General features: G+C 44.0%; 1 protein-coding gene across 2 annotated transcripts in view; it reads right to left on the minus strand.

Annotated features, from left to right (window-relative positions):
- Positions 1-12,020, minus strand: part of NT5DC1 (5'-nucleotidase domain containing 1) — a 122,492-nt gene extending 110,472 nt beyond the window's left edge. For both annotated transcript variants that reach the window (XM_024756674.1, XM_024756672.1), the window contains exons 1-4: positions 11,777-12,020; positions 5,972-6,063; positions 4,490-4,561; positions 2,211-2,317 (exon numbers count right to left, since the gene is read on the minus strand). In XM_024756674.1, coding sequence (XP_024612442.1) covers positions 2,211-2,317; positions 4,490-4,561; positions 5,972-6,063; positions 11,777-11,869 — 364 coding nt within the window. In that variant the 5' untranslated portion in view covers positions 11,870-12,020. The remainder of the gene's footprint in view (positions 1-2,210; positions 2,318-4,489; positions 4,562-5,971; positions 6,064-11,776) is intronic.
- Positions 12,021-12,026: the final 6 nt, after the last annotated feature.

Below are 12,026 nucleotides of genomic sequence, written 5' to 3' on the forward strand. Positions count from 1 at the left end.
ACCCCAAAAAAAAAAATTGGAAAAAAAAAAAAAAAAAAAAAAGAATCAATTGGAGTTCCTGAAAATAAAGGCCTTATTTGGCAATATTTTAAACCCACATATCCGTAGAGCAACTATATTTCTAAAAACTTACCCTGGATATATTTACAAAAGTGCAAATTATACATGTATGAAAACGTCACTGCAGGCTTGTTTGTAATGGTTAAAAACCGCTCACAACATAAATGTCCAATGTGAGGACACTGATGAAATACATCATGATGTAGGCCCTGGATGGCAGAGCACGCCTGCATCGAAAAGAATGAAGTACATCTGTCTTTGTGCTATTGTGACGGAATCTCCAAGATGTAGATGAAAAAAAGCAAAGTACAGAAAAAGTATGATCCTTTTTGTATACTTAAAAAAATAAGCTTCGGGCAAAGGGGATTGTGGGGGACAGGGGTTGGAAATAATTACTCTTCATTTTACTTCTTTCTATAATATTTACATTTCCTGATCATATGCTCCCATTATTTTTTTTTAGTATAAACAAAGTTTAACTGGAATCACAGGCCGTTTTTTCCTTCTTTTATGTCTCTACATTAAGAAAAAATGTGTTATGTTTCAAAGGCATTAGCTTTCTCTTACTATTTTGCAGAAATAGTAGGCTTCTATTATGTGTCACAGCCCCATCACTGGGCACCTGGAGTGGAAACACTTCCCTAACCAGCCCAGTTAGGAGTAAATAAACTCCAAGACCATACTCAGAGCAGCGCTCCTGCGTAAATTACGCACCACAAGGAAGTTTTGATCCTGCGTAAATTACACACCACAAGGAAGCTTTGGATTCTAGGAGGCAGTGCTCTCTAGTGGGCAGAGCAGTGGGTAAACAGGCGTGACGTGTTGGGTGAATGCTTTCTTTTGTAGCTGGGAAATACTTTACTTCTTTAAAATACTCCCGATTTCTGAATGGATGTCAGAATAAAACACTTAGCTGGGTGCCTACCTTTTCTGGGAGAAGGAAAGAGTTTATAGTTAACCCATGAACAATGTGGGGAGGGGAGGTTCGTGGCTCTGACCTCCATGCAGTCCAAAATCTGAGTATAATTTATAGTTAGCTCTCCTTACCCGCAATTCCACACCCACGGATTCCATGAACTGTGGATCGTGTAGCACTGCAGTATTTACTATGGAAAAAAAATCCACGTATGAGTGTATCTGAGCAATTCAAACCCGTGTTGTTCACGTGTATTTACAACTGCCTACATCCGGACAGACAACAGGCATTCCCTATCACTTGAGTAAAAAGGAAATCCAACCATTTAACTTCTGGCTATTCTGAGTTGAGATGTGTGAAAGCATTCTATACCTAACCCCAAGGTGAAACCTCAGTTTTTCCTATCAACTTATTTTATCAAGATAACACACATTTCCTGACATTTTCATCTCACTACAATAATAATATAAAAAAAAAACCCAAAAGATAGCAAATGTAACAAACAAAAACACAACAGTAATAAGGAATAACTCCAACTGTTTTCCGGTTACTACATTTTCTAAATGAAAATAGGTGCATTTCAAAACTGTAGTGCAGGAGAAAATGGCAAAAAAAAATTAGAACGAATGAAAAACTAAAAATCAGGACTTTTAATAAGGTCCATCTGTTTATAATAATGCTTTAATGATTCTTTACTAATTTATGCACATCTGTGTTGATAAATAATTTTTGAAAAATCTTTTCATGTTTACTCAGGGTGAAGCTCTTTAAAGAGAGTTGGAAAAATGTGTAAAATCACTTGGGATAAAGGGGGAAAAAAAACAAAGGCAGAAGGTACTAGAAATGGCAGTAAAGAAAAGAATTCTAGAAAACAGGAGAGATGAGTAATGTGGGGAGAAGTGGGGGACAGAGAAACAAAAGTAAGGATTGTGCATGTAACAAATTGATAAAAATACAGAATGAGGACTGTATTATTCCTTGTTCTTTACTCCAGAACAAGTGCAACTAGAAAGGTGAATCAACAGAACATTAAATAAAACAGAACCAACTGCCAAAGAGAAGATCAGACACGTGGGAAAAGATACATCCTAGTCCTATGAAACCATAGCAGGTCCTTTGTGGGTCCTGCCCAGCAGGGCGCAAGGAGGCTCTTCTTTGTGTCCTGACGTCCCAGGCTCAGGGTCCAAAACAACAGGGGAGGGAATGGCAGTGCTGCCCCACACATGACCCATACCTGACCGGCAGGCCATTCCCGAGTCTGGCGTGAAGTGCTTCCACTCCTTCCTGCCGTACTCCGCCGCCAGCACCTCTGGAGCCAGCATCTTTGTGCCGTGGCTTGCCCTGGTTTGGGGAGATGAGGCACGTGACTCATCAGTGGTTCTCCTGAACACCCCCTCCTCCAGCCTTGTTATTGTTAATTCACCCTGATACTATGAAAGGATTTTTACACAAAAGGTTTTCAACTGGATGACTTCCCCATTTAGGGTCCTATACGGCATTTCTCTTGACAGCTCTTATTCTTCTCCATGTCACCCATCAACCAGCAAAGTGATCAGGGGCAGCTCACTCTGAGGTCAACGCTGTGGCAGTTGCCCTGGACCAATACTATAAACCACAATTTCTCTGGAAGAAATATGACGACTTCTTGCCTAAGAAGCTGTCAATTAACTACGCAGATAAGATTAGCCTAACTGGAACAATGAGGAAACACTGCAGGGACTGGGTGGGAAGCTGGGCTGGCAGCAGGAGAGAAAGAGCAGCAGTCAGAGCACGAGCTGCGTCAGGCCCGCGGGAGCAGGGAGGTGCCTGGCACCCCGGGCCGGCGGCTGTGAGCACAGGGGACTTATGAAGGTGAAGGTGGGGTAGGAACATGCCACTCAAGGACACCACAGAGCTAAAAACACAATGGGAAACAGCAAGACGAATGGGGCAAAACTTGGAACAGGAAGACAAGAAGGTAGCTATTTTTTGTACTCGAAATACTGCTTTTGCATCCGTTGGCCCTGGTTAAGAGAATCTTACCCTGTAGAGAAACAGTTGATATTTTACATTGTTTACTTTGAGAAATTATAATGCTAGGGAGTATTATTAGTCTTCTCTTGGTGTTATATTGTGGTAGCAAAGCAAAATGAAGGAAAAGGAAATGAAATAAGAAGGGCAAATGGAGGAAAATCATAATCGGGATCCTATTTATAAACAAGTTAATATTTACATAAAAGCTACTATATGTAAGGGTGGGGGAACCTTGAGCAAGAAATACGATCAGAAAAGGAATCTACTATATTGTTTGAAAGCAGGCATCAATGACATAACCTTGTAAATTCAAGAGAAGCTGCAGATTGGCCAGAACTTGAATGGAGACGGTCAGACCTTGGGAAAAGGGTTTTGGGAGTGGGGACCAACAGACAGATGTGACAATAAAAGAAAGAAGCGAAACTGTGGAATGTTTTCTATTCTTTTAACCATGATTGAAGACAGCCAAGTACACTGTAAGAATCTGAAAGTGGCATTTAAGGTCATGGTCAAAGCTGCATTGTGTGTGTGTGGTGTACACACACAAATCAATACACACACTCTATCTCTAGCTGCCTGAGAAAAAACATGCAAATGAATTATAAAATAATCAGAAGTGGAACCACACCTGGCCTAGCTAGCTACACCTTAGGGGCCGGTCTGGGGTAGAGTGTGAGCCTGTACTGTGCAAAAAGAATGATGTACCCAAAGGGAGAGTGTGTACAAGGGGTAACCTGTGCTGAGCATCCTCTTCGTGAACTCTGACCACGTCAGCATAAAGCATAAATCGTACAACTGCACAGCCACGTTAACTGCCTGTACTGTCAGTACCGGGGGAAAAATAGATGCTCACTCCATGGTACCCTTTGTAAGACTAAGAGCAGCGATGGCAGCTGCTTCTCAACTGCCTGCCCTACTCTTACTAATACTCAAAGTGTTGGACTCACCCTAGGAGGAGGGAAGGAAAGGGAGTCGGCATTAAGTTTGGGAGGGGGGGAGATACTTATGAAGGTTGGAACAATCTAGAAACACTTCCAGAAGGAGCTGAGACACAACATGGGTCCTGCATGATGGGGGCGAATTTGGATAAATGGGGGAAGAAAGACAGGTGTGCCTAGACCACCAATCCCCACCCAACATCCATTCTCTCCTTCTTCCTTAATAAAGACAGCTTCAATTTTACTCCAGGTTAGCACAATATAATTCCCAGGCTCTGTGGTCAAAGAGATAAAGGAATTTATTAACATTCTACTGTATTTCCTGAAAATATTTCTGATGAGCTAAATTTAAAGAATTAGACCTTTCAATCTAATGCTTCCAGATTTATATTTAAATGGCTCAAATGATTCACATATAGACATGCAGGCACATAGATAATCTGCCATCTGATTGACTAAAGTAATAATCTTCTTTAACCCATACCTTAACTATCAAATGCTATATGGTAATAAAATGTCCTGGAAAGAGTGAAGTTTTGACTTCACAACTAAATTTTATTACCTGAGCACGGTGCCATTATCTGCTAGTTTAATGAAGTTCCCGTCTTCCAGATCCAATGCCAAGCCCTTGCAACTGAAATAGAAAATTCTGATTACCAGTCAATTCACACAGTCACCTAACCCAAGAAATAAAAATTTATATTTTCAAAAAAATCACAATGCTAAAAAAGGACTCTCCCACCCAAGTGAATGCTATGTTAATCAAACAAGTAAGAATATCAATTCTAAAATTAAATATCTTCCTCAGAGCAAGTACATAAAGAAAACTGTTATGTGGGCAAACCAAGGACAGCATATTCAGTGTCTAAAATCTTTGAGCTTTTAAAAAGAGGAATAAAAAAACTCACAGAGAACAAAGAATAAACACCATTGTATGCCTCTGTTAAAATGTACAAATGCTTTCCATTAAATAAAACACACACACAAACACACATTTGTATTCTACAAGTTAAGATCTTGGCCAGAATCTTTTCTGTACTCTTTAGAATCTGTCTCAATTGAGGTCGGGTTATAAGAACGAGCCCTCTGGACTGGGCATACCATTGAAAACCACTAAAACAAAGTCAAATACTAAGTTTGGGGTTCTTCACTGTAAAACACTTACGGGATTTGGGAAGAAAAATGGGTACAGATTCATTATCATGAGTAATAAAAGCAAGAAGGTAAAACGGCCACCAAATACCAAGGGAATTAAAAAGAAAACGACAGGGTACTTTAGAAACATTATTTCCTTTGGTTCACAGTATAATTTCCAGAGTCGGTGGTTTCATACAGTAAAATATTTCTGTTTCTTCATTTGCTAAAAGGGATAGATCAAAAAGGACTAACCAAACACTGGAAGAATGTATAACAGATGAACTCTGTTGTTCTAGAATTATTTCTGTATGTATTTTTCATGCGTTACAGGACTACTATTATTTTTCAACCGAACAATTTAAAGTGGTTTAATAGGACTTTTGTTTGTTTTATTGTTTAAATGAGGAAAAAGGACAAAGGAAGCCTTGGAAAGTTGAGACTCCTAAGCCAGGAAGGGAGTAAGCAGTCAGAGTCTCAGACATAGGGGTATCTACCCAATTACAGAAAAACAAATGTCCCAATTCAGACACTTATTCAAAACATGATGATTTCCTCTTTTCTTACAGTTCTGTATTTGAAGGGCAATAAAAGAAAATTTTTTAACAAAAGATGTAAATTTTAGACAGCTCTTAATAACCTCTCAAACTCTTAATAACGACAGACTTAAACCATGTAAAAATACTCAAATTAGTCACATATGCTCTTAGCTTATTTTCATACTTAAACAAGTCTTAAAGTAGAAAGGACTTTAATTCATCAAACGTAAAACTTTTTAATACAGAAGGCATTTTGTCCTTTGACTCAACTTCACATTTCACTTTGTTTCCATAGAAGAGGAAGCATTAACATTTTATCCACAATAATTAAAAATCAGAAGGAATGTGCTGACCTTAAAAAAGCTGCTTACCAGAAATCCCAGTCCTCTGGAGTCACAGTGAGCAATTCCTTGTCATACCCTTTCTCCTTGACCAGGAACTGAGCAAAGCTATTATAAATGAGCTGTTAATAAAAAGAAGGAAAAAAGACAGATTAAATGTAAAATTCACTATTCATTCTTAGCTTCACAGACCTGAAAACCTAATGGCATCAGTCATGAGACAGGTGGGAGGGAATCTGTAGTATCTGTAATTGTGAAGCTCTGCAGGTTAACACTCCGTCCCAAGCAATTTACCCACTCCTGAGAGCCCCAGGGAGCTGCTGTGTCTTTTTTATTCCATCAGTATACAATTATACCACCAAGGACAATTATTAATCTTACTCCCAGAGCCTAATGGGCTGGAGATCATTAAGACTTGACAAAGCTTTGTAAACTGATTTAACAGCTCTCCAGAGGATAAACATAATGACCACTCTATCATCACATCCATCTTCCATCCACCCTTGCTAGAAAGGCCCCATGGCGGCTGATAATGCTAATTCATACACTGGGCCCCACAAAATGGAGGCCACCCCACTGGCCCAGCTCTGGTCACAAATCTAAACCTAAGACAGTGTGCGCTTACACAAAACCCCTGTCAAGGAGACCTAACATACACCAATCACAATCCTCCACGTCAGCTTTAGCTCGCTTACCTCACCCTAGAAAACAGGACCTAAAGTGCCTATCAGGGAATCCCTGACCTCTTAGCCAATCATGCCCTATTTCTGTGGTGCCTCTTCTAACACTCTATAAAACACGGTCTTGCCCAAAATCTCTGGGGGAGAGTACTCCACTGCTTGTGGGGCACTGCACTCTCCCAATCTGTGGATTATCTCCTCCAGAGGAAGGACGTCAAACTCATGACTTACTACCTTATTTTAGTTTTGTCATCTGACACAGGGGAGTCTCAAAGAGAAATACACATAGGGACCAGGCAGGTAATCTAAAGAAGGAATCATGGTGCCTCCATCAGACAAAGTGAGTATCTTTTTTTCCCCACCATAAGAAAAGCAAAGGAAACAGGAAAAAGGAAGCCTCTGGAAGCAAGCACAAAGATAAATGCTCTGCTGATGGCTGACAGATCTTTTCATTCTCAACAACAACAAAATGACAGGTTTTCTGAGACTGAAGAGTGTCCAAGGAGACACACTGAGCAACCTGACCCTCCTTCTCCAGATGTTAACCCATGACAGGTTTTGACAGCATTGGAATGGCACAAGGGGGAAGCGAGAATAGATACAGCAAGAGTTGTAGGAGGGCTTCCCTGGTGGCGCAGTGGTTGAGAGTCCGCCTGCCGATGCGGGGGAAATGGGTTCGTGCCCCGGTCTGGGAAGATCCCACATGCCGCGGAGCGGCTAGGCCCGTGAACCATGGCCGCTGAGCCTGCACGTCCGGAGCCTGTGCTCCGCAACGGGAGAGGCCACAACGGTGAGAGGCCCACATACCGCAAAAAAAAAAAAAAAAAAAGAGTTGTAGGAGAAGGCCTCCCTGAGGAGGTGATGTACACACTGACACCTGCAAGATGGAGCAGTTAGCTGGGTGAATCCAGCGGGGAGAGGGCAATCCAAGTCCAGGGGGGCACACAGCTGAAGTTGGGGATTGGGGTTAGTCACTCAGGTACAAAGTACTACGGACAACAAAAAATACACATCATGATCCTGCCTGCAAGGTACCAGTGCCCTGGGATTAAGAGATGTAAATCCCATGTTAATGAAAATCCTCAGATGCTTAGAGCAGTGCATGGCATACAAGTAAATTCAATTTAAGTATTGCTATTATTATCAGTCAGGCGCTGGTTAAAAAAAAAAAAAGGTCCTGACTTGTAGCATTTGCTCATTTCCATGGTATAGTTACCCCCACCATGGCCAGTTTCAAGCTACCAATGGTTACTGCACACCATCAGACTTGCCTCTGGTCAAAGTATTTATTCAACCTTGGACAACTGGAGTGTCTCATCCCTTGGCAATACTGATTAACATATGGGCATGTGATTCCAATGAGGTCAGATTCCTTCCCAAGAGAAAGGGCCCTTTCTAGCAGGGATGCCACCAGGGGCGTCCAGAGCTGTGTTCCTTACCTCTCCAAGGAGATGGTTCTGTAATAGGAGAGAATGGGGTCAATGTGTAAAGAGGAGCAGAGAACAGAGGTGCTGAGAAAAGCAGGGAATCTGTGCCTTTGAAAGCCCTCTTCTTGGGGTTTCCCTGGTGGCACAGTGGCTGGGAGTCCGCCTGCCGATGCAGGGGACACGGGTTCGTGCCCCGGTCCGGGAAGATCCCGCATGCCGCGGAGTGGCTGGGCCCGTGAGCCATGGCCGCTGAGCCTGTGCGTCTGGAGCCTGTGCTCCACAGTGGGAGAGGCCACAACAGTGAGAGGCCCGCATACTGGAAAAAAAAAAAAAAAAAAGTCCCTCTTCTAGTCCCAAGGCCTTGGTCCTTGAAGCTCTTCCTCAAATTATGTTGAGCCACCACAGAAGCCTTCATGGCACAGGGCCTCCCACCCACCCCCTTGCTCTCCCAGCCTTAACTGCCACTTACTTCCTCAACAGTCTCACCTGACTAATAACCACACACAATCCACAGCGGGTGCAAACTGGTGCCCTGTGGGTCCTACGCAGACCACAAATTATATTTGGTTCCCACTGAAGGCTGCCAGATAAAATATGAAACACCCAGCTCAATTTGATTTTCGGCTAAACAACAGATAATTTTATAGTATGAGCTTATCCCATGACATATCTGGAACACCCATACACTAAAAATATTTTTTTTATTTGAAATTCAAATTGAACCGGTGTCCTGTATTTTTCTTTGCTACATCTGGCAACCCTATAATCCTGCTGTGTTCGAAAATGAGCTGGCGTTTAAAAATTGAAAGACTTCTCATACAAGCTTAGATTTCTAATTTGTCTTGAGAGAATTAGATCTGACAAGACTGAGCCTTTACCTACGCCCACGGCAAATGCTGGCAGGAGTTGAGCACAGCTGCGCTTGAGGAGGGGCGTGCGCGCACTCTCCCAGCCGCACATTTAAGTTAACTGCCTGGGTCCAAACACTCCTGAGTCAGCAATTCCAGGACAGCACAGGTGTCATCATTTCTACGATGCTTTTCCTGAGGCCCCCGGTGAGGCAACGCACCCAGTTTCACGTTTGCACGACACTCTGCACTTAACTAAATGCCTAAGAGACTGATATGAGAGGCACGCGCAGTGATCCATGATGCAGCGCCACTGCCATCTCCGGCATCTTCTCCTGCAACGCCCCACCTTCCGCTTAACACCCAGCAGATCCAGGCGCTGTTTCTCACCTTTAGGTCCTTGCACTGGCCATACTTCCTCTGCCAGAAATGCTCCTCTCTGCCTCCTCACCTGCCACTTGTAACTCCTGTGCTGGGACCCAAGCATCACTCACTCCATGGACTCTCCTCTGGGATTTGCAGCACACATAAAGCCTGGTGGGAGGTAGCAGAGACCTGCCAGCTGGACCACCTTGCTGGGTGACCCTGGATAAGCTACTCATCCTTTCTGTGACTCAGTGTCCTCATCTCTAAATGATGATAATAACATCTAACTCACATGGTTGTAAGGGTCAAACCAGTTTATATAGCAGAATGCTTATTAGAATACTGGCTGTTAGTGCTATTTTCAGTTACTAAAATACCTATTATTTATGCAACTGTTCCACAATTATTTATTGAATCCCGTGTGTGCACGCAGTCAGCTTGGCACACAGAACACACAATAAACTGTCACAGATACTGATGTCAAGGGGTCATGGCTCTAGGATCTAGGGAAAGATTCCAGCAAGTAAACAGGAAAATTTAATGCAGTGGGTAAGTACTGTGAGAAATTAAGGTTTTTATGGAAAACTGCAGATGGGATACGGACAGAAAGGTAAACTTTAGGGGGCCAGGCTACTTAAGATGAGACCTGCCAGCTGAGGAGTTTGTGTGATGAAGGGAGGAGGGCCCCAGGCACAGGTAACAGTCAGTCAGCAGCAAGGACCAGGCAATGCTGCCCTCAGCACAGGGGACCAGAACTAACCTTTCAACACCTTTACCCATTACAAGGCCACCTGAAGACCTGTGTTATCTCTGTATCCCTAACTCTATTATGGTGCTCAGCACATTGTTGGTACTTAATGAAAGATTTCTGAACCAAACAGGACATAAAACGCACTAGGTTAATGTTTTCAACCTTTAAATATCACTTATATTCGAGGTTTATAGCAAAGAACTCTTGTCTTTTAACGATCCTGTATTCTGAAATTTTATGCTCACTCATGCACAAAATTGGCTCTAATGATAATGGTTTTAACAATATTTCCTTCAGATGAAGGTGACTAGGGAGGAAATGCAAGAAAATGTTAATCAGGAGAAGATGTGAAAGGCAAAGGGAAGGAAAATATGAGTCAAAGACCTAGAGGAACCAGTGGCCAAGGATCAAGAATTAAAGTCTCCTCAACTCTCTGCATGACTAAGGAAGCACCTGTACAGCAGGAAAGCAGGAAAGTATAACAGAAGGAACAGTACACTTCTTTTTTTCCACCATCTGTACATAGAGAACATGAGTAATTCACTGTTTTGACCTTTGAGGGGTACCTGAACTGCTGATTGGAGCACTGACCTCACCATACTGAGGAGCAGCCCTGGCTGATGCCAGCATCAGCGGCCAGGAGCTCTATTCATAAGTGGTCAGGCTGGGGAATGATATGGGTGGTGACTATAAAAGCAAACACTTGTATGTGTCCAACACAGCTCTAAGCATTATACATCCTTTACCCTTTTAATCCTTTCAACAACCTTTCCAGGCAAATCCAATTATTAGCCCCATTTTACAGATAGGGAAACAGAGAATAGACACGGGTTAAGGAACTTGCCCAAGGTCATAGAGCTAGGAACAGAGGAGCTGGTGCCCTCTGTCTGCAGTCTGGCTGCAGAGTCCTCGCTTTGACTACCATAACCAGCTTATTTCGCTTGGATACTTACATATTTGACTAAAAAAAAAAAAAAAGTTAATTTTTCAAAATTAGTTTCCTTGTGAAACCAAAGGAATAGGGGAGGAAGAACAATTCACTTCAGGGTACAGGTGTGGAATCATACACACCCCACTTCCCCCTCCCTCCCTAAGAGCAGTGAGGACCCAGGCTGTTGTCAGGATTAGACCTTACTCAAGGTGCATGGAGCACGCAACAGGTGAGCAAAATTTATGTCCTTCTCTTGGCAAAAGGCAAAATTAGGGCTAACATGTTAATGGCTTTTCGGTTAGTCTTCCAATACACCACACAATTTCTCCCGGACTGCAGTGTTTAAAAACTGACAGGCGGTCTCATGCACGTGCAAAAGAAAAACGCAGCCAAAGAAAATACAAGTCGTTAACCAGGTAGCTGTATCGGCGCTCTGCTGGTGGCCAGAACGATTTGCTGAGAAGTTCCAAGGCTGGGGATACGCAATGGACACCCCGAGTTGCCCTAGCCCCACCCTTCCTCTGACCCAGGAACCGTTTCCCTAGCCCAGTCTTGCACGACTTGTCCCTCCTTCGCCCCTTTTCTTCCCTACCCATCTCTCAAACTTGGCTAAGGGCTGGGCTAAATAAGCCGGTACCCACAGCACGGGCGGGGATGGGGGAATGCACACTTCCTTCCGCCCCGCCTCGCCGTGGGAGGCCGAGTTCTGCGCAAAGGCGCGGCGGCTGCAGGGCCCCGGCGACGCTCGCCGCCGCCTAAGCCGGGAGGAAACTCGAGCCCCAGCCGCCATGAAGACTGCACGCCGTGCGCCCCGGCAGCCCGCGCCACTCACCCGGGCGCTCTCAGGCAGGTTGTAGCGACACAGAGTGTGGTCCAGGTCGAAGCCGACCACGTCGCAGGCGGCCAGGGAGAAGTGCTGAGCCATAGCTGCGCGCGGAGCACCAGAAAACTCCGAAACGCCGAGAGGCGACGAAGAGCGCGCGGACAGGACGTTGCGGGACTACCGGGCAGGACGCGGCGGGGCGGGGCGGGGCTGCGGCCGCCCCCTGAACGCCGCACCGCTGCCCCTCGCGCTTCCCGCG

Source organism: Neophocaena asiaeorientalis, unplaced genomic scaffold (assembly GCF_003031525.2).
Source record: "Neophocaena asiaeorientalis asiaeorientalis breed wild unplaced genomic scaffold, Neophocaena_asiaeorientalis_V1.1 scaffold125, whole genome shotgun sequence".
Taxonomy (NCBI): domain Eukaryota; kingdom Metazoa; phylum Chordata; class Mammalia; order Artiodactyla; family Phocoenidae; genus Neophocaena; species Neophocaena asiaeorientalis.